A 21,373-nucleotide genomic window follows, 5' to 3' on the forward strand; every position below is an offset into this window, starting at 1 on the left:
CGGTAATCGACGGCGATGGGGCCCAGATTGACCAGCAAAGTTTCATGTGGGACACATCGCAGCACCGCCACGGTGTCATGGGAGAATGTGACTGTCTTGGTTGCTAAGAAACTCTGTCCAGGTATACAGGACTCTTTGCGCATGTCATATGTTAAGATTTGATGGATGTGGAATATGTAGAGTCTCAAACTCAACCGACTATCCAAACCCAACGCCGTAGAGTAACTCCAGTATAACATGCAAAAGTAAGATCAAGAAAAGCGGTGCGAACTACCGCCACACAGGACCCCAGTAGTCATTGTCCCCTTGAAATGCGCTATCATACTTCTGGCACCGCGGATGATCATAATCTTCCTGTGACCCCTGCGGCCAAATAGGAACAGCACAGAATTCATCATCCTGGCAACCAGAACACTCTTTCCATATACTCCAGTCAAGATAGTGCATCAGGTCCTGCAGAACAGTTGTCACTATACCGTACTCCTTAGCCTCCATGACTGCCATAAGACTGCTGCAGATCCTGCTGCTAACAGTATAGACAGCTCGGTAACCCAAAGAATCCTTAGGAGCATGAGTTGGAATGAACTGGCTAGCACACCGGTCAATCTCAGCGTAGTGGCCACGATTGTCGCGATCGACAAATGGGGATAATATACGCTCTGCCGTCTCCATAATAAACTCGAGACGAGCAGCCTGATCGTCATCATGGGCGGATACTAAGCCGCGCAGAATGCGACCGTATTTCTCAACGACCATGTCCGCCACTCCTTGCCAGTTTATCGTCCGCGTCGTAGGATCGTGAGTCAAGACTAGCGCAGTCAAATCATCCCTAATTGGCGCAAGTGACATAGCGGGGAGATGTGAAAGTCGCGGATGTTGGCTACCACCAGGGAACAGATCAATACCATAGTCATATGCAGTGACGAAAGCGTCATAGTTGACAATGACCCGGTCGCCGCCAATGCCATGATACCTTGATGTGACCGTCCGAAGCAAGTCACCAGGTTTGCCGCTCTTCTTTTCGGGATCCCGACTGGGAAGGGTCACTCGAGCAATATTGACTGTGTCTAGCTTCTGTTCAGGATTACAGAGAATGATCTCAAAACCCGCTGCCATGCGGATCACGCCGTCGATACGTCCATTCCATTCCTCTTGCGCAATCTCACAGATGGCACGAGCTCGCGCTGGCTCTTGGCTTACGCCTCCAGGCTCCAGTTTATCTTCGAATAGCACTCGGTCCTGCAGGTCCAGCGTGCCTATTTGTGACTTCCCCGCCGAGGTACCGTCGATGTAAACGAGGCGAAGGTCTTCCGTGGTCGCGTAGGTGTGAAGCCAGCCAGTCTCAGCTGGAGTGATCATTACTTGCTGGGACTCTGAGTCCACGTTGTGAGATGATTGTTTCGAAGGAGGACGGGCGAATACCATGGCGTGCTCGGGATCGAAAGCCATCCAGCCTATCCTGGAAATGGGGTCTGATCGTGCGTCGCCGTGATAGAGCTTGATTCCCTTCGGGACAGAGGCAAGAAAAAAGGACATTCCATTATGATGAATTGATGATCCCCATTGTCGCATGGAGGAGTGAATAGCGTTGAAGATGTGGTTGGCGTTGTGCATGGGTTGCGGTTCCCCGATGGCGAGGGCTGTGGTGGTGGTAGTCATGGAGAAGGCTGTTAGACACGTTAATAAGATTGAATGATACATGATTATCAAAGTGTTGGAGATTAGATGGGACTCACCTTTCTCTATATTTTTGTTGGACTCTCGTATAGTTATATGGCGGCTGGCTATGTTGTTGTCCGCAGCTCGGAGGATCCACATTGAGCTCAAGCCGCCAGGGCTTATCCCCGAGCCTTGCTCGCCACCTAGTTATCTTTCCTTCCCTGCTGATTGACGCGTACTACAAATTTCGTCATGCAGGATCGGAGGTAAAGACGTGATTCTTGCAGTCACTTATTATTGTTCTTTTCCCCTCATGTTCCCAATTCCAGATCGGATTTTCCGATCAGCCCTACAAAAATGGATGGTTGTCAGCCGAAGGTGGAAATATTAGTTGCAATTTTGATTCACGAAAATAATTAGTTCCTCTAGTTTTTCCACCGTAATAGCATTATGTGGCTGAAACTGACATTCCCAGCCCGTATATCCAAATACAATCATTCCAATCACTAGCTGTTGCCTGGCCGTGCGCGGTAGGCAACCTCCTTTTTCAAGGCCCTCATCTTTTCTAGCACCCTTCAAACCTCATTAACGGTGTTCGCCACAAGACCGACAGTAAAGCATTTAGCCGTACGCTCAGGCATTGATCTCCCTGGTGATAATCTGCGATGGCATCATATCAACCTCCTTGCTCTTCTCAATCACGCCCTCACTGCTGGACCGGCTGGCAGCCTTCTTAGGGCGGATTCTGCGCATGCAGGCCGAGAAGAACGGAATGTAGCCGTAACGCTCATTGTACCACATGCAAACATAGGCAGTGATGATACAGATCCAGTACAGGTTGTAACCCAGCACGGATCCATAGGTGGCAGAGTTGGTCCAGCCGAAAAGGGCGTTGAAGATACCCCATCCACCACCGCTACCCAATTCGGGGTTGCAGCAGTTGACGTGCCAGACACTCTGGCGGATATCGTAGGAACCGGCTCCCGAACCCGTTTCGGAGGCATCACCACCGATGATATTGTTCCAGGCGTTGTTCTGGAGGTACCAGATGGCACGGGAGAAGAGACCAGCGGAGACGAGGTAGAGGAAGCAGGTCGAGATGATCAGGAAGTATTGCAGGGATGCAGTGTTACCACATCTATTGGAGTAGAAATGTTAGACGGAACTGCAAACCTTTCCGGCACGACAGGGCAAACTAACCTGTAAAGCAGGTATCCGACAGCAATACCGGCAGCAAGACCACAAACGACTGCGAGAGGGAACGAAGTAGCAGGGAGACCGAGACCGACACCACCAACATATACGACGGCCTCAAGGCCCTCGCGAAGAACAGTCACAAATGGAAGAAGGAACATGACATATTTCTTGGACCAGTCTTTGAACCGCTGGTAGATACCGATCTTGGTCTTCTCTTTCTCTTCAAGAGCCTGGGCCAGCTTATCGCGCCACTTGTCCTGCAGCTTCGAGACACGCAAGAGACCAGCACCCATGATACTGATAATGATGGAAGCGATGAATCCGAAGATACCTTCCCAAATATCCTCACTACCGGTGAAGACATCCTTGTTGAGGCCGTAGAAGGCACCAATCATACCACCGCCGACACACAAACATATGAAGAGACCTAATGCTACACCAAGCCATACCTGGATTTTGTAAGAAGGCAGAACGGGATTCTGTATGGGGGAAGAAACATACATGTCGATTTAATCGTTTTAATGTTTGTACATCGCCTTCTCCTCCTAGTGTCTGCTTAAGGAAAGACAGAAGCACGGAGACGATAATGACACTCTCAAGACATTCACGAAAGCAGATGAAGAAGACTGTAGATTGTGAGCACTAGATCAAAGAGCAAATGCCTTGCTATAATAAGGTGCAAGAGTCAGAGGCATCATACCTGTCACTGCAAACACACCGTTGGCCATCTTGTCGACAGTAAGCCTTGTCTAAGGCAACCTCAAGAGACAGTTGAAAGTGTCAAAAATGAATGAGAGTCCAAGCCAAAGTGGTCCTGTCCCAGTCCCTGCGATGACCGAGGGAGATGATAGCAACATATACCCCAGCGGATCAACGACAGATTTCTCTAAGTCTTCTCCGATTCCCGCAACCCATTCGGATGCGTCTTTTCAGCGGCTCAGGTGCCACTCCAACCATCCATAGAGACACCACACCGAAATTGCCATGGCACTAGGAGCGAATTCGACCGGGCCTTCAGCGTCCGGGTGAATACGATGTTGAATTACCTACGTAACAAAAATGGCCACTCCGGTTCTCGCTTATCAATCTTCACAGGGAATAATCTCTGGTCATATGCCTAGAGTATGGCTATCGCGGCATGCAAAGGGTCTCAGAGGCGTGGCCCTGGTAACTATAAGCGGGTCAAGGATGTTTGCCAAGACGCAGGAAAAATCTGATAGTGAGGAGTCAGAAGCGATTGGTTAACTGGAGTCATGGGCATGGATCTGATAAATTGTACCCGGTCAAAAAATGGGTGCCCCATCGGGCGGATGGTTGAAGTTTGGGTTGATAGTCGGCTGTAACGATACAGTCACCGTACTCCGGATACTTCAACACCTTGCCAAGAGACACGCCAAGACATGGCATTACCACGGATTTACTATGGGCAATGCTCCTTTAACCACCACGCAACAGAGGTATGCTCTGCTCTTGTCACAAGGTACGATCTACTCAGACATAGGTAGGAGATCGGAGGAAAATATGTCATTTCATGCCGTCATTGTTATGCGAATACAACGCTGACGAGAATTCCTACTGAGGTACCTGAACCAAGACGGTGGATATGGTCGAAACATGGCTATAGTGCAGAGTTTAGTGGAAAAGTCAGCTAGGTTGATTACTTGGGTGCATGTGGGACCCCGATGTTAGAAATTATACCTTCATAGTTGGGAGCACTTACGTTTTGGGAAGAGCCATTTGGAGGGACACCAGAGCATCCCAGGGAAGAAATCTTTCCCACCGATATTACTCACACTAACTAACAGTAAAATCACTTGGCTAGTGCCCTTTTCTTTAATCTTGAGGCGCCAGTGCGGTTATACCAGTGGTCGTGTTGACCTGCACCATAGAATCGTACAATTACTCGACCCATGGCCGAACAAGACAGGACGGCTGCAACCACACACGATGTCCCGATTCAATCTATACTTAGCTGATTTGCCTCTGCAACACTCCCCAGTGTTCCAGAATAACGGTGATGTACCTGGGACCAAAGCAGATTCAAGTTATCTTTCGAGGATCGTCAGGCACAGTGGACGTAAAATTACCAATCGTTCCATACAAGTATTGTTGATTGATAAGATGACCCATAGAACTCGGTTGCGCCATGCAATCCTAGCGTACTCGCTAATTAAGCTTTAGGTTAGGCTCGCAAACTAATTCCTTTCTTTCTCATAACCTTCCCTCGGGATATCAGCGGCGGGCCGGTGGGACTGCCATACGGGGAGTTCTCTAGTGACTTGCATCTCCTCCTCCTATGGGTCATGGGGCCATTAGATGAATAGGAGGCGGGGAGGGATCGGTTGCTTGACTCGGACAAGGGTGGATACTGGGTGCGAAGTTCAACGGGCGAAATTTTGGCTGCCTCCAGGCGTGGGATTGACACCCACATATCTTCATTGCAAAAAGGGTTTCTCGCCGATAAACTCTAGTGAGTGATGCAAGCTTTGCTGGTTTACCCAAGGTTAATCAATTGTGAAATACCATGGTCACATGTCCAGTACTTGTGCGGTCATATTGCCCAACGGACAACCTGTGATTTGAGCCAGATTTTCATGATTCCTAGGAGCAGTCTGAACCCAATACGTGCAACCTACAGCCCAACCATGAACAGGACATCATGCCAAGCGGCAAAACTATCACAATCATACAATGCGTACCTAAATGCCGCAGGAACGCGGACAGGTTACCCTGAAACGTGTATACTTTGCGACAACAAACCTGGAACAACCACGCCGAACGTGGGGAGGACTCCCAATATGGTAAGAATTTGATGCCAAGATAAACCGTGTCAATCCGCTATCTCGCTTAGGACCACCTGGGGCTCGGATACAGCGCCCGAGGCAGATACACCAACTACCATTTCTAAAATGAACCTACCAAGTCATGAGTCAAAGGCGGGAGATGACCGACGGCCCGTACGTCGCTGCATTATTGCCAAGCACGGCCTTCCAGCTGGTGGCGCCTTGTTGGTGGGGTCAAGTATAAGTGGCCAAGAATCTCTTCTCAGTCATATGGCCACTGCTTGGCCTGTGGATCTTATCTGATGAAGCTTCGGCGATATTAGTCTTGGCAGCCCACATGGCCGGTGGGCTCCGTCGTCGGTGGCTACAGATACGGGCTCCTATGAACGGGGAAGTATCACTTTGACGAGGACTAGGCATACGTATACTTGGTTGGATCGTTATTTCCGACTTATCAATCTCTTGCGTCTTGGCACGTCCAACCATATGGCTCAATGGTTCGTGGGCGCAATTTAACGGACCAGTAGATGGAGTATGATACAACGCTTCCCACCATCGGCTACTCCGGAATCTTGCACAAGGCATGACTGGAGAAGAAAACTCTGCTAGAGGAACGCCTCTTTCTAGAGACTTCAGTTGGTGGGTTCGGGTGTATTTGCAATCCAGCGATTAGAATGGGTCCCATTAGGCACCGTATGACAATAGAAGGCAAAGGTCTGGCCAGACATATATACCGGGCAATGGGCTTCCTCGACTTGGTCAGACAGACTTTGAGCTCATCCATCTCAACATGCGTTCCCAGGCTGCCATCCTGCTTGGACTGAGTTGGGCCGTGAGCCCGGTCCTCGCCGGACAGGGCTTGACAATGTCGGCTCCCAATCTGGCTGATTATTGCTTCTACGCTATATACTCGTCTCTCGGCTCATACACATTCGAAGGGGCAACCTCGACATCGTCGAGCTCTGGCACCACAGCGCATGGGTCTTCCAGCCAATCTTCCTCCACCAACTCCTCCAGCAGCTCCTCCAGTAGCTCCTCCAGTAGCTCTGGACATGGCTCGTCCAGCAGCTCAAGCTCACACCGTCGCCGAGCCATGCGAGAGAAGCGTGGTCATCATGGTGCCAGCTCAACGGGAGGTTGTACAAGTACCGTGGGAGTCATGTCCCTGTATGCCAGTGCAAAGGCGTGGTGCACTGAGGAACAACTCAGTTCTGCAATCCCATCCTACTGGGAAAGTCTTTGTGAACAAAGCAGCGTGTCCCTAATCAGCCTGACCGAGATCGAAGCCAATGCCACCGATGCCTATATTGCCTCCTTGCCTGTTATCGACCCGGAAACGAATAGTACTACAACGACCGGAACCATTGAATCACCTGTCCTTCTGAGCCATTCCTACTACAAGCGGGCTTACAAGTCTTATGTGGGTCAACTGCTTAACTCTTTCTATCACTAGTCCACTAACATAAGCTCAGGTTACTCACGACTATGCATTGATTAAAGACAAACGCTATGGATGGGGTCTCATGGGATATTGGGGCGGTGTCCTGGCCCTTGGAATGATAGTGAAGGCCTGGAAGTTTGTCCGTTCTAGTATGAGACTTTCTAATTCTGGTGACGCCGAGAAAAACAGTGCAGGCCCTCGAAGTAAAGCATTCGCACCAGTCGCTGCAGTTGCACACTTAATTCGCACATACTTTGTGATTCCTGCCAGCTTCGCTCCCTACCTGTCGAACCATCAACAGCTTTTCCTGTTTCACACCATTCCCAAACGACTGGACACCTTGATCGTCTTTGGTTTCTGGGCCGTCGCTATCATTCTGTCCTGCGTCAACTACGAGAGTTTCACGGGTAACATTAGGTGCGTTATCAGTCTACTCAAGGCTTGTGCGCTTTAACTAACGGCTCAACTTCAAGCACGCCGAGTCTGTACCAGCAAAACTGGCAATATTCCTCCGACCGCACTGGCGTTTTGTCCTACGCTTGCCTGCCCTTCCTTTGGCTTTTTGCTGGACGCAACAATATTTTCCTCTGGGCAACCGATTTCAACGTGCAGTCTTTCAACATCTTCCACCGTCACACGGCCTGGGTGTGTACCCTTCTGGCTATTGTTCACTCAATCGCCTACACTGTGGTCTTCCAGGTTTATGGTCAGCCCCCTTATCACAACCAGTTCCTACTGTTTACATCTTGTTGACAACATATCCTACATACAGATGGCAGGTATCACAGCGCGCTGAAGCAGAACTACTTCTACATGGGCATTGTAGTATGTTAAGGCTATTCTGATAATATGTGGTGTCCAAAAGCTCTAATTTCTCTATAGGCTACGGTTGTTATGGCAGTTATACTCTTTCAGTCTGGTACTTGGCTTCGTCAGAGATTCTACGAGACCTTCCTGATCATTCACGTCCTCTTGGCCATTCTGACCATCTACGCCTTGTTCCGGTATGCGTTCCTTGACTATGCAATCCACATTCACTATCTCTAACTGTAAGACTGCAGCCACACCAGCTTCGACGGAACCGTCTATAACGGCTACCTCTGGCCCATGGTTGCCATTTGGGGCTTCGATCGTGCCGTCCGCTATGCACGCATGCTCTACTGCAACCTTCACGTCAAGTTCGGAAAGGGATTCATCTCCACAACCTCATCCACGGTCACCTATAGTCCCGAGAGCGACCTGATCCGCGTCGAGATATACCCTGCTTCTCAGACCCTGAAGCCTGGCCCTGGCCAACACTACTACCTCTACCAACCGGTCACTCTCCGCGGTTGGGAAAACCACCCCTTCACTCTGGGATGTTACGAGAACGCAACCTCGAAGGAAGAGTCCTCGAAGCTTATCTTCTACATCCGTCCCTATGACGGCTGGACGAGACGTCTACGTGACCAATGCCAAAAGGCCGGCTCTGAAATCCGCCCTAAGCTCCTCCTGGAGGGCCCATACGGACACCAGGCTCCACTTCACACTTTCGACACAGTCCTCATGATCATGGGTGGAACTGGTATTGCCTGCGCGGTGCCTTACATCCTGGACCACATCTCGCGCGTCGAGGCCGGCAAGACCAACACCACTCGTATCCAGCTCATCTGGACAGGCCGCCAAAAGAAGATCTTCGACGAAGTCTGCTGCAGAGATCTGTCCGCAGCTTTGGAGCACAGCGACATTACCACCACTCTCTTCTGCACTGACAAGTCGGCGGCCGGAACCGTAATTGACTCCGGCGCAACGACTCCCACGAAGGAGAAGGAGGCTGTTGCGGATGCTATGGCTCTCCAGGACAGGTCCAGCGGGTCTATTCGCTCCGTCGAGGACCTCAATGTCGAGCTGCGCTACGGCCGGCCTGCTATTCGCGCTAGTGTAATGACTGCCGTGCGTGAGGCAGAGGCTAGCTCGGCCCGGTTGGCTGTTATTACCTGTGGTCCGGCCGTGATGGCGGATGAGTGCAGGTCTTCGGTGTACGAGGCCATGAAGGGTGGATTCCAAGATATTGAGTACTTCGAGGAGGCATTCGGCTGGTAAAGTGGGGTTAGAAAAGGGGATGATGCAAGATGATTGGAAGGGGTTTACGGCTTGGATTGATCATGTTTGCCAATGAGTATATGTAATGTGGGACTATGCAGGGTTTACTGCACAGTAATGAAAAGTTAACGTTCATATCTACAATTGTTAATTATCTCATTTCCTCATTATTTGCACATAGTCTATACTTGAAGCTCTTTTGCGTGAGAGAGACAACGGCATCCTCCTGTCTACAATTAACTCATTAATCTTTCCTGTACATTGTACTTGGTCTGTAGATTGTACCTGGTCTGTAGATAATACCTAGAGTTGTACCACACCCAGACAACAACAACCATATAAAGTCCTCACCGGTAATCCCCCACCCGGCCAAACTCCGGCCCCATCGCCCGTTGACACCAAAAACCGGCCCTTCGGGTTAAACTGCCGACTCAGGCTGCATTGAGTGGGAGGAACCACGGCCGGTGGATCCCGCCGCGTGGAACCTTCGCAAGCTCGTACCCGAAATAAGCTAAGATGGCCCCATCCTTGCGGTGATCGATCTGTGTGTGGGTAGAGGGGCTCTCGCAAGCTTGTACTGAATATGCTCCTCTTGGACATGGATGGAGTGGGGTTGTAGGGCATCGGAGCTCGGTAAGGTCTCTGCGCTTGGCGAAGCAATTGTTAGAGGAGGTTCAGTTTGTTGGTCGTCTCCGGGCTTGGCTGGGCTGAATCTGGGTGAGGGCTTGGCGCGGACCGGCTAGGCTCGGGCTGGTATTCGAGCTAAGATTTTCCGGCGGAATGCGCGCCAGGTGTCTGGGCCGGTTTATTGCCATGGCGTAGGGCAGCATTCCACTCGATTCTCGTAGTATCCTAAATAGCCGAACGAGATTATAGTCAACAAGGCACCGCACAAAGGGGGGGGGCAGCATTTCCTGCTACTCGAGACAGCTCCAATGTGACATCTGGTTCCGAGTTTTCGGGATGACATCCAGGCTACCGGTGATACCTTGTGTCGAACGCGTGGGCTCCTCGCATAGCCTTTCCTTGCAGCAAAATGGTGGATCTAGACTCTGCCAAGACGTAATTGTCCCCTCCACTATGGCACTAGGCTCTCAGTCAGTAACCCTACCCAGGTTCCTAGTCGCCACCAACAAATGGACAGATCTGATCGGATAATGAGGTTTGAATAGCATAGTACTTTTATTTGAGATTGTGGCATCTTATTCGACTCCGACCTATGTCAGTTACTTCTAATACAACTACCTGTGCGATATGTACATATATATATTCCGTGCTACGGGTAGTTGAATCTTGATACATCATTAGAATCTGTTCATAAAGTTAAGGCTTTACTCACCAAAGTATGCCGATACCGAGGAACAATATCACATGAATATAAGCAACCAAGTAGCAATTAGGAAATACTCAATGCACTATGTCAGGAAGAGAATACTTTTTTTAATATTCGTCTCGAAATCTTCAATGCCCCTCATAAACAAGTAATCGGGACAAGCAGGTCATGATATAGCAAGATTGGTACTTCAATAGATTGCATCAAACTGTCACTACAGCCATTGGGCGGATACATATACAATATCGCGCCGACTGGGTACTTGTCCCTTGCTCGGTAGCTTTTGATTATTAATATATTGGTCGAACGGTTTATAGGACATATTTAGTAGGCTATGTAAGCCTGCTAGGCTTTGAACACTAGGAGTACCATCATATATTGCTTGCTGAAGTTTGAACAGTACGTAGTTCATATAAATATATATACTCGTGACACAGGTCTTCATATTCACAAAACATGAATGCGATTTGAATTTAGCAATAGTGACGTGACAGCAGAAGAAGTGTTGCAAGATGAGCGACAATGATTATTTTACTATCACATCAGAAGTGATCTCTTTCGCCCAAATTCCCAACAATATAACCTCCACCATCTTCATCTCGATATACCAGATAAGCGTATGTGGGGCACCCACACGTGACAGGGTTCAAAATTCGAGCGGCAGTGTCAAACCGGAGCTGGAAAAACATTTCGGATTCCTACCAAATGAGCCTTATCACGTGCAAAGACATCCATTATCAACCTAGAACCACCCATGACCTCTAGTATTTTAGGGAATTTTGGGGGTAATTATCTTGCTTTTTTATCGTCTTGTGCAGAGGTTACTCAGAACCAGGAATATCGAATCATGGTATCAGGGATCCTCTGAATCTCTCTCAACTGATTTTCCAGCTCTGATCTGACACTGCCATCCTAATATCTACCCCCGTCGCATGTAGGTGCCCCGCGTACAAGCCTATGAATGAAGCAGTTGTTGGATCCTTGTATATGAATAACCTGATTTTAAGGAGACAATAACAGGCTAAATAACGTGGAAGCAGTCGTGGTACTGCTCATTGACACGTTATTGGTATCCCTGAGGGCCCATATGCCCCAATGATATCATTAATAACATATAAAAAGCACTCAGGCTAGTGGCCTAATTTGATGGACGCGTGGGAGCACACATAATTGTGAATTTAATTCTCTTATCCCATTCTACTGATTGTCTTGCTTAACCGACACCCTTTACAGACCCGTCCGTTATCTTCACATGATTAAGGCTATAAAGGAAGCTTTATTTTCCTATATCTTTCGGGAGAGATAAACGGAGCAGAACAAGTAGTTGGTACATGAAGCCGGTTGAATGATAACATAGAGTGACAGCTGGACTAGGCCGCTTCCATTAACGCCCCCCTTCTCATTCTCTCCCACATTTTACTGCATCAATGAGTTTGGATAGCTTCCATTTATGGACCTCAATGCTAGCGAGGTCAGAGAAGAAGATTCTGCTAGCCGTTAGCGGCTTGACAAAAGTACACTGAACGTGATATGTTCGAAGATAAAGGAACAAGACAAGTAAAACAATCTGTCATATACAGAGCACCCGCCGTTGGCCTAATAGTAGAGCATACGATACAAGAACCTAATGACACATGCAAACAGCTTGGAGAGGGAATGAAATCTGTTTCGAGGTAGGCCCTGCAAGCAAGACTGCAGAGAGATTATCTAATAATCGTATCAGACACATAGGAAATTACTACAAAGAATGTTCACACCGAGCCACACTATTCTCCGACCGCTCTGTTACATCCTCAACAGACCCATTCCTCGGATCAACGTACTCGCACCTCACGCTCCACTGGTCTGTTCTCTGAATGACTAAAGTAGAGTCCCTCCTACCCAATGGCTGACCCGGAGATGTGACAGCAAACGCGGCAGCAGAAGTGCCCAAGCCCTCGATCTCATCCTCCATGTACCGTGACCTAGTGGCTGATTCTTTAACACCTTTGCTCATACTCGTCATCGCGTACGCATTGCCATAAGAGTTGCTATTGCTGCCTCCACCAATGCGCTTATTTAAAGATACATTGAGCATGCCGCTGTCAAAGGCGTCGAGGAACGGTTTCAGGCACGGGATACAGGCTGTCATGATGCTGACGCAGAGGACGCATTCTGTTGTGATGGTTGTTGCAAACGCGGCGTCATTCATGTCCGTGAAGGGGGAGGACTGGGAGTGGCGCATGAGGATGAGGCGAATAACTGTGGTTATGATAACGCTGGCCAGTCTATTGTTAGATTCATATTTGCAGTCAGTTCTAGATTGGACCTACAAGATGCGGATGAAGAATGCAACCACAACGGTGACTTTTTTTCCGGAGACGACCTGGACTGGTTTCACGATGTAGATGGGTAGGATGCAGATGACGAGTTCTGTTATTATATCGATAGGAGAGATGCCTGTCCAGAAGGCGAACTGAGTTCGTATCTGTCAGTGTCGTTGCATGGAATGGAAATATATGGATCATCTGATTGCATGTGGGCGTGTGCGAGTTTTGGGATGATAGGCGATGAGGATCTGCCGACTCACACTATCTATGCAATGGCCATCGCTAAATCCCCAAGGATCAGGCACTCCGCATTGTAGTGCCAGAGTGAAAAAGACCGGCACAGTCCAAATACCAACAAGAATAGACGCCCACAATGATATTCGCTTATGCCACTTGTTAACAGCCAATCTGTTCAGAAGCAGCAGTACTGAGATCTTTGCTAAGCTAAGAGCGAGAATGTATAGAATATTCGACGAGTAGAGAACCTGACAGTCATTGTGATGTCAATAAACGTGGGTTATCAAAGACTGGCTAAAACTCACCTTCTCTAGTATTTGGACTTCCGTATCAGTGAGGCTCAATTGTCTTTTGCCCAACCCATGCCTAGTTCCAACAAGAATGACAGCACATTGTGCAACAGCGAAGATCTACTATCTTGAAAGAACCGCATTAATGAATCAATACACTCATTGTCTCGAAAGGTTGGAGCGGCAAACATACCAGTGCAAGCGATATAGTCCCATCGTCCCACTCCAGTGAGCGAAGCATGTGAAGCCGGAAGGCGAGTCGTATCAAAACAGCCAGTATCATCATCACCATCAAGTAGATAGTGGCAATCGCTATTTCGTCGACATGATCGGGCGCATGTTTGGTCGCCGGGTAAAATGCGCGTGTGCCGATATTAGGAATGTGAAGAGTGTGGTAGACATGCGAGAGCTGTGGAAGCATGTTCGGGATCGACGTAGAAGCAGGAATGTAGACATGGAAGGAGAGGTACCAGGGTACACTGTGCGCTCATGGTGGTTTAACACAGGGAGAACGAACGCCTGCGGCAGTAAGTATGGAAAGCTATGTGCAAGCACACCCCTCAGTCCAAAGCAGAGCCACTTAGTAACTCCTATTGCTTGACTCCAGTTGAGAAGTCTCATTATCAGCATATGATTTAGTTGACTGGCATAATTTCGGACAAGCCCGGTCACCGATATAACCCATCCTCCGTGGGAGTGCACGCAGGAGCTGGGACGGGGTCTGAAGGTACTTCTCCGATCCAATGAGCAGACCCATAGTGCGCTCTAGGCACATACCCCGGTCAGAAACTATCTATAATCCTTGTTTAGCTTGACCACCATACCATTAGATCAAAGCTAATCCGTGAAGCATGACGTACCGTCGTGTACGTAGGCGAGCGGGCATATTGCCGAGGAAATTACAGGCCGCATTCCAGGATTCTCAAGCTGAGAGGCGAAACCAGTATACAGCGAGGCCCCCTAACGGGCTACTTGCCTCTGCTCCGCAGTACTATTCGGCCCTCTCCTATAAAAGGATAGCTAGGTTATGCTGAGTGCCTCAAGGCTGCCAATCGGTCAAGGGTGGGGGTGAGAACAAAGTTGTAGGAGCGGGCTAAAAACATAGCATTGATGAGTGTTCGATGACAGGAGATTGTTACCCCCTGTATCTGACGCGGGAGATTGATCGGTGTTGAATGCACAGTGTCCCTTTGCCTGCCAAAAGAATAGTGTTAATTGTATAGTATCGTGCATGACAAGAAAACCGCGCTGGGGACAGGGGACAAGGCCAAGCTAGGTTCAGTGAGTGATTATGGACACTTCGAAAGGAAGCATTTCTACGAAAGCAGCCACGAGCTAACCAGCTATGCGAAACTGGCATTTCCCCGGAAGACAGCTGTGAGTGAGCCGAGGATGAAAGGATTCCATCCTCGCTTCCTCGGCCTAATTTAATTAGTTAATCCCGACTAATAACTCGCGATACAGCTAGGACCTCAGGTCTCTGGTCCCAGCTCGTAGTCTCCAACTCAGGGGATCTTGTTTCTGGCGTAGCATACCGGCGTGTTCTGCGTAGAATGAACGCGTGCCAAGACGGAAAAGGAGCGAAAGGGCCAGCCGTTCGCCCACTCCGAAGGACGTTCCTATCATACTTAGAGCGAAACTAATAGATGGCTAAGCAAATGAGCTTAGCATCCATATCGTATCTCATTAGTTAGACAAGCTTCATTTGCGCCACGTCAGCGGGATTGTGGGATTCATGTCACTGGCCAGTTCCGCGGCGGGGACAACAAACGGTCCGTACCCTAAAGCGCGTGCTAAATTAACTGTGGCGCTACAATATCAATATATTAAATTGGGCTTCCTATCAGTAACAATAGTAGCCAATAAGATTAACTCAAATGTTCAGATTATATTTGATCAAAAAATGCCTATCAGTGCGCTGGTTTCTCTTCCTACAGCCCTTTTCCGGATGTCCATTCTCCGGCTGCGCCGTTCTCTAGAGGATTTCCGATATTGTATGGCGAATACTCTCCCGATCGGCCTCGGAGATATGAATCTTGAATACTCTCTCTAGGGCTAGCACGCGCTGCTCATCCGACGCAAATTTCTCTAGCTCCTTGGATGTCGCTCCCAGGCGCTCTTTGAGTGTATCGTTGAACAGGGTCACATCGCCCACAATCTTGTCACCATCTTCGTTGAGTAACATCCGCACGCAGACAACATGATAAGTGAACCAGCTTTCCCGGCTGGTACTCATGTAGAAGTTGATCATAGTGAAGTCCTCTGGAAGGAACTCCATCTCGGTGAAGCAGTAAGCCGGAATCCAATGACTGTCTCCGTTGCGAAATTCGTACTGCCACAGAGATTGGCTCCTGCTAGTGTGTTGGGCGATAGGTCCGTAGACTAGCCGGCCCGACTGTTCACCAACGTTGTGGAACTCATAATCCTGGACCAGTGGGAGGGGCTGGTGTGGCCCATTGGAGCCAAATCCAACGTCTACAAGGTACTTTTGTTCATCGATAGTTACGATGTTGACCATGTGATTCCTTCATTAAAGCTAGTCAGCACTTCATGTTTAAGCTTTACCCCCAAAGAAACGGGAACTTACCATCCATCATACTTGGGTCCTCTCCAATTCTTCGAGGCAGACATGGGCTGCGCAGCTTCGTTGACTCGCCCCCCTACGGCAGTCACATCGTATCCCAGGCTTCGTAGAACGGTGCCAAACAAGAGACTATTCTCCATGCAATAGCCCCCACGACGAGACTTAGAATCAACGATTTTCTCAAACACCTTGTAAGGATCAATGGAGATACTCCGATGAACAGCATAGTGGAGGTTCAGGTTTTCGAAAGGGACAGCTGCTAGTTGGTATCGTTGCAGCACCTTCAGCAAAGCTAATGCAGACTGGCCATTGAGGATCGCTCCATCTTGCATTAGAAGAGCTTCTCGATAATTTTCGGGGAGCCCGATCCGGTCGAAGTAGCGTCTGAGCTGTTCCAAGGGATATGTGGGACGCGCTGCCCAATCGACCATGCCGCCCATTTCGGGTAACTAGAAGTTGCAGATTCGGACTGAGTGGCTGAGGAAGGTGGAAATTGACAGTAGAATCCTAGGTTTAAAATGCGAGTGAAAAACGCCAACTTTGAGAAGGCCCATGGATTACTGGGAAAGTAAGCTAAATAAGCCCGGCGTGATATGGTGGTTGATTACATTGAGTTGCTTGTGTTTAGCAGCGGGGTCATGAGATTCAGGCGGTGTTTGCCATCCAGTAGACATTTCCACACAACAATGCGGGCTATGGCAGTCTGGGACCTTACTGTGGCACTTAGGACATACAGCTTACTCTTTTCGGGATAGGGTGAAGCTAAAGGCATGTCGTTATGGGCTGGGGCGATACGCTAGCAATTAGTGCATGCACCATGGATTAGTGCTGACATGATAATGACCCAGTCATCGCATCAAGATTAACTGTCAGTCATGGCGTCGCAGCTTGACCTCGACGAATCAGCCACACATCCTATCCCAATATAAAATATTATCTGGGCATTTGAGGTTTACCCCAAAGCTTGTCTGATCAGCCGTGGCCGTCTTCACCTTGACTCCTGTCCGACGACCTAGTGCTCGGGCAGTCGTCTAGATAAGGGGCTCGCAGTAGCGCAAACAGCGCTGCAGATGGAACTAGGTCTAGAAGCTCTCCATGAGCGTATCTGAGAATTAATTAGTGTCATTTTAGATCCCCGAAGCTAATATGCAGTCAAAGCCGGTTCATTGACGGACTGACAGACGGCCCAATATCCTACGGCCACTTATCATACGAGGTCCAAGGCCTACCTCAGGGGGCACAAATGTTAATTTACTTCGAAAGGTCGGAGATGACCAATCTGAAATGAGAATGGAAGACGACCTGCCTATTCAAGGAATCCCCGTGTGGATATTTCAGGGATAGACCTAATTATCGTGCAGCAAACCTGCAACACCTGCTAGTATCTGTCGGTCGCTCGGTCTTAATAGCATTTCCCATAGTCGTACACCAATATTTCTTTCCTTCTCTTCTCTCCCTGTTATTCTTTTCTTTCTATCTTGTCTGGTGGATTTCCGTATTGATGTCCAGTCAAGCAACATAATGTCTTTCAAACATGGAGATATGGCAATCCAGGAGCTGGGCTCCCGGCAGTACAAGGATCGTGATGATGAAGACATGGCAAAGTTTGGCAGGAAACAGCGTTTTGAGGTGAGCCTTCATTCAGTGTCTCTACGTTGCGACTAATGTAGGCAGAGAAACTTCGGGTTCCTGTCGATGCTGGGCTTCACAACCACGATGATGTGTACTTGGGAGGCGGTCCTTACGTGAGTGTCAACATCTCCACTGTCGAATGTCACGCAGCTGACCAATAGTACAGCGCTAATCCAGCAGCCATGACTGACGGAGGACCAGCAACCCTCGTCTATGGGTTTATCTTCTGCTGGATAGGAGCTTTGTTAACAGCAGCGTCTCTGGCCGAAATGGCCTCGATGTACCAGCCCCTTTAGACGGTCTTTGAAAAGAACAACACTAAGACATTTGTCACACAGGGCTCCCACGTCGGCAGGTCAATATCATTGGGTATCAATCCTCGCCCCTAAAGGCCAGGCTGTCTTCCTCAGCTGGGTAACTGGATGGTTGGACATGATCGGATGGTGGGCCAACACTGCGTCGGGTGTGTATTTCGCTGCCACCGTCCTGCAGGGCCTTCTGGTGTTGAACTATGACGGATACGACTTTCAACGTTGGCATGGAACCCTGCTCATGTTCGCGGCGCTGGTGATTTGCCTTTTGGTCAACTCCTTCGGGGCAAGGCTCCTACCTAAGATCGAAGGTCTAATCCTCATTCTCCATACCGCCGGCTTCCTAGCTATCCTGATCCCCTTGGTTTATCTGGCTCCGCACAAGAACGCTGAATTCGTCTTTGCAAATTTTACCAATACCTCTGGATGGAAGAACTCTGGCCTTACCTGGCTGATTGGGCTGATGGGGACGAATCTTCCATTTATTGGTACGCTCACACTCCTCGCGCGGACTCAATCGGTCTAACTGACTTGTTAACCCAGGATATGATGGCCCTTGTCACATGTGTATGTCCTCGACCACACCCCAACCACAACTCCACGATATCTAACAGATCTGCAGCGGAGGAGGTAGTGAACGCCTCGGTTATAGTCCCCTGGTGCATGATCGCGACCATCATGCTAAACGGTGTCCTCGGTTTCGCCATGGTCCTAGCCTTCCTCTTCTGCGTTGGCGACCTTGACGCCGCCCTCGACAGCGCAACAGGATACGACTTCATCGAAGTATTCTTCAACGCCACAAAATCCCACGCTGGAACATCTGTAATGAGCGCCATCGTGATTGCGCTGACTATCTGTGCCTCGTTCGGGTTCCTGGCCTCCTCATCACGTCTTACTTGGGCACTAGCGAAGGACAAGGGAATTCCGTTCGCTGATTTCCTATCTCATGTACGGAACAACCTCCAGATTTTCCACAAGCACCCATCAATACTAAACTAATTCAAACAGATAAACACTAGGACATCCGGCTCCGCCCTCCCTCTCCGCGCCATCGCCCTCTGCGCCATAATCACAGCCATCACCTGCCTCATCAACATCGGCTCCAGTGCGGCCTTCAACGCCATGATCTCCCTGACCACAGCGGGACTCTTCTCTTCATACGAGATCGCGATCGTACTAATTCTCATCAAGAAGCTCAAGAACGAGCCTCTACAGTACGGCCCATGGAAGATGGGCAGGCTCTGGGGAATCCTGATCAATATCGGTTCGATCTGTTTCTTGACCATCACTATCTTCTTCTCATTCTTCCCCGAGGAGTTGCCGGTCACGCCAACAAATATGAACTGGTCGATTGTGGTATTTATGGGAGAGTTTCTCCTGGGTTTGGGGTGGTATTTGGTTAGGGGTAGGAAGATTTATCACGGGCCGGTTATGGACATGCCGGTTGCTGTTGGTGAAAGTGCAGTGGTGGGTGGGGATGGTGTGGATGAGGAGTAACCGTACCTGTATAGATCCGTTAGGGAGTGGAATGGTATCGAGGGGATGTATATAGAATTAATGTGTGAGTGTATAGTGTTTTCATCATGGTCTGTACGGCGGTCTACGTGTAGCAGTAGCGCTAGGAGCTAAGGACAAAGGTATTCTTCGTCTCCCGCGTAATAGATACTTCTAAAGACCTACTGAAAGTACTGGGAGTATGTACCCTGGGAGACTATATTAATGTATTATGTTGTAGCCAAACGCACAAGCGCTCTCTCTATTATATCCATTTTGGTATCGACTCCTCCGCAACGGTTACTTCAACCAACTTACTTATCCCATTGCGACCGTACCGTCCTAACTCAACATCACCCAGAATGTGCCGCCTGTCCTCGACATCATCACCCACGGCTACACGGTAGCTGCGCGAACTGTGATAATCGCCCCAGGTGTTCTGCCTGGTCCTCCTACTATCTGCCTCCCGCTGCGACCGTGATCGACTGCTGTTGACTAGCAGACGTACAGAATCCCGCACCAGGGTCCGAATACAGGGAATAGATGCCGTCGTGATGACCAAGTAGCATTCTAGCAAGGCCCAGATAGTCAACCGGTTCGTTGCGGCCGATTGATCGTCGATGATGGAGAGAGAGGGGAGATTAATGATCCGCATGATCGATCCTACCATGGCGCTGTGAAGTCGGTTAGAGTTGTGTTGGGTTGGACAATCAATATAGTACATACATGAGCCCCAGGCTCATCAGGATGATGAGGATTGTCTTAGTCCGTCGTTTGAGGTTTAGGCTCCACAAGGTGTATGCGGGGAATATTGCGAGGTAAAGGTCGGTGGCTGTATTAATAGCTGTGAATTGCATCATTAGTGCGATTTATTACAAAAACATTGGCACGGACCCTTACTGCACTGCACGTAGCTATATATGATCAGAATCTTTGGATTCCAGCATTTGCTCTTCACACTAAAATCCCAGATAGCGCGAATATCAGAGCACCGGGCCAAAATAGTTACTGGACTGACGTAATTGGCGATGAGTTGGAGGGCGAATATGAGCCACAGTAAATGTCCAGTGAGGTATTTGTGTCGGAAAATGGGCATTAAATATAACACGAAAGCGACCCTTCCTGTGCCCGTGCTGACGATAGTAACGCATTGAAACACCGTGTAGAGCTTTGTAGTCAATATACGGTCCGATCGATCGAGTTCGTAACCATGTCGTCCATATCCGTGAGAGATTGCTATCGTGATAAGTATGGAAGACGCAATAGCCAAAGCCTGCCATTGTAAGCGGAGCTGTATGATCGTTGCAAGCGGTTACATACATAAGCGAAGACCATGGTTGCATCGTCCCAAGAAAGGTTGCGAACACGATGCTTCGCAATGAGCCTCAACAGCATGATGAGGGTTGCCACACCCGTTGCTGCCCAAGTGAGGCCCAGAATGCCAGGGCCAGCATTGTAGGATGCAGACTCCATGCGTAATAGCCTAGCATGTAGGCTTGCTGGCACACCCGGTGCAAGCTGGCATGATGCGAGAGGAAAAGGCAGCGCGTGAGACGGGGACGGTGTTGCTTTTTATTCCGAGGGTGCCGACGATGGTTTCAGGATTCGTGGATCTACCGTTCGGAGCTCCTCCATGCGAAAGCTAAACGACACCGAGTAAGTGCCTCATATGTGATCGGCGGGTTCGAGTATTTTTAGCCAGGGGCAGGTTGACACACAGGTCCGCTGATGCTCTGCATGGATCATCGTTTCCGTTGAAAGATCGTTGGTACAAGGGTGGCGGCCGTTTGGGTCTCCCTTTTTGCATCCATTGCCTGGTCGAGCGTGAAGGCCAAAAAGCGGGATGAACCAGTGGGACGGCGTTGCTCCGACTGTAGTTTCATGTCTGTTTGGGATCTTTTAAAGTTCAACTTTAGCTTCAAGTCGCGTTAAAAATTTAGCCGCCAGGAGGTCGACTCCAGGGTCCGACACCGGATTTTGCCCATAACCATGGAACCGTGCCAGTCAGGGACCATAGTGCC

The 21,373-nt window shown here is 49.3% G+C and overlaps 8 protein-coding genes across 8 annotated transcripts; 3 read left to right on the forward strand and 5 right to left on the reverse strand.

The window, feature by feature from the left end:
- Positions 1-270: 270 nt before the first annotated feature.
- BO88DRAFT_418907 (uncharacterized protein) lies at positions 271-1,659 on the reverse strand (the record flags this gene model as incomplete). The annotated part of the gene is made up of 1 exon (XM_025708369.1): positions 271-1,659. The coding sequence occupies one exon, from the start codon at positions 1,657-1,659 to the stop codon at positions 271-273; it is 1,389 nt and encodes a 462-aa protein (XP_025558793.1).
- Positions 1,660-2,224: 565 nt separating this feature from the next.
- Positions 2,225-3,653, reverse strand: BO88DRAFT_373237 (FTR1 family protein). The gene is made up of 4 exons (XM_025704266.1): positions 3,557-3,653; positions 3,358-3,482; positions 2,860-3,305; positions 2,225-2,797 (listed from the first exon to the last, which is right to left on the reverse strand). The coding sequence occupies exons 1-4, from the start codon at positions 3,582-3,584 to the stop codon at positions 2,293-2,295; spliced, it is 1,104 nt and encodes a 367-aa protein (XP_025558794.1). The 5' UTR covers positions 3,585-3,653; the 3' UTR covers positions 2,225-2,292.
- Positions 3,654-3,980: 327 nt separating this feature from the next.
- On the forward strand, positions 3,981-6,155 carry BO88DRAFT_429055 (uncharacterized protein; the record flags this gene model as incomplete). Its single annotated transcript, XM_025709117.1, has 11 exons — positions 3,981-4,023; positions 4,084-4,131; positions 4,190-4,313; positions 4,679-4,706; positions 4,856-4,964; positions 5,093-5,156; positions 5,181-5,326; positions 5,397-5,401; positions 5,462-5,551; positions 5,739-5,872; positions 5,948-6,155. 11 exons carry the CDS (start codon positions 3,981-3,983, stop codon positions 6,153-6,155), a joined length of 999 nt encoding a protein of 332 aa, XP_025558795.1.
- A 274-nt stretch (positions 6,156-6,429) lies between these two features.
- On the forward strand, positions 6,430-9,253 carry BO88DRAFT_396128 (ferric reductase family protein; the record flags this gene model as incomplete). Its single annotated transcript, XM_025705222.1, has 6 exons — positions 6,430-7,059; positions 7,112-7,497; positions 7,554-7,786; positions 7,853-7,905; positions 7,963-8,084; positions 8,142-9,253. 6 exons carry the CDS (start codon positions 6,430-6,432, stop codon positions 9,160-9,162), a joined length of 2,445 nt encoding a protein of 814 aa, XP_025558796.1. The 3' UTR covers positions 9,163-9,253.
- Positions 9,254-12,233: 2,980 nt separating this feature from the next.
- Positions 12,234-13,752, reverse strand: BO88DRAFT_471985 (uncharacterized protein; the record flags this gene model as incomplete). Its single annotated transcript, XM_025711727.1, is given in 5 exon segments — positions 12,234-12,792; positions 12,808-12,962; positions 13,065-13,289; positions 13,347-13,451; positions 13,525-13,752. The coding sequence occupies 5 exon segments, from the start codon at positions 13,750-13,752 to the stop codon at positions 12,234-12,236; spliced, it is 1,272 nt and encodes a 423-aa protein (XP_025558797.1).
- A 1,458-nt stretch (positions 13,753-15,210) lies between these two features.
- Positions 15,211-16,355, reverse strand: BO88DRAFT_471992 (arylamine N-acetyltransferase family protein; the record flags this gene model as incomplete). Its single annotated transcript, XM_025711728.1, has 2 exons — positions 15,211-15,856; positions 15,919-16,355. 2 exons carry the CDS (start codon positions 16,353-16,355, stop codon positions 15,307-15,309), a joined length of 987 nt encoding a protein of 328 aa, XP_025558798.1. The 3' UTR covers positions 15,211-15,306.
- Positions 16,356-17,436: 1,081 nt separating this feature from the next.
- Positions 17,437-19,355, forward strand: BO88DRAFT_349750 (amino acid permease; the record flags this gene model as incomplete). Its single annotated transcript, XM_025703467.1, has 7 exons — positions 17,437-17,544; positions 17,590-17,660; positions 17,714-17,827; positions 17,886-18,346; positions 18,402-18,425; positions 18,481-18,806; positions 18,867-19,355. 7 exons carry the CDS (start codon positions 17,437-17,439, stop codon positions 19,353-19,355), a joined length of 1,593 nt encoding a protein of 530 aa, XP_025558799.1.
- Positions 19,356-19,617: 262 nt separating this feature from the next.
- BO88DRAFT_471994 (uncharacterized protein) lies at positions 19,618-20,825 on the reverse strand (the record flags this gene model as incomplete). The annotated part of the gene is made up of 4 exons (XM_025711729.1): positions 19,618-20,026; positions 20,079-20,196; positions 20,253-20,625; positions 20,673-20,825. The coding sequence occupies 4 exons, from the start codon at positions 20,823-20,825 to the stop codon at positions 19,618-19,620; spliced, it is 1,053 nt and encodes a 350-aa protein (XP_025558800.1).
- Between the last annotated feature and the right edge of the window lie 548 nt (positions 20,826-21,373).

This window comes from Aspergillus vadensis, assembly GCF_003184925.1.
Source record: "Aspergillus vadensis CBS 113365 unplaced genomic scaffold BO88scaffold_27, whole genome shotgun sequence".
Taxonomy (NCBI): domain Eukaryota; kingdom Fungi; phylum Ascomycota; class Eurotiomycetes; order Eurotiales; family Aspergillaceae; genus Aspergillus; species Aspergillus vadensis.

Bases quoted from the DNA above. Each gene is read 5' to 3' on its own strand.
- BO88DRAFT_373237 (XM_025704266.1), bottom strand. From the start codon at position 3,584: ATGGCCAACGGTGTGTTTGCAGTGACAG. The intron at 3,306-3,357 runs GTATGTTTCTTC...TACAAAATCCAG, and splicing joins TAAAACGATTAAATCGACAT to GTATGGCTTGGTGTAGCATT. The intron at 2,798-2,859 runs GTTAGTTTGCCC...CTACTCCAATAG, and splicing joins GTCGGATACCTGCTTTACAG to ATGTGGTAACACTGCATCCC.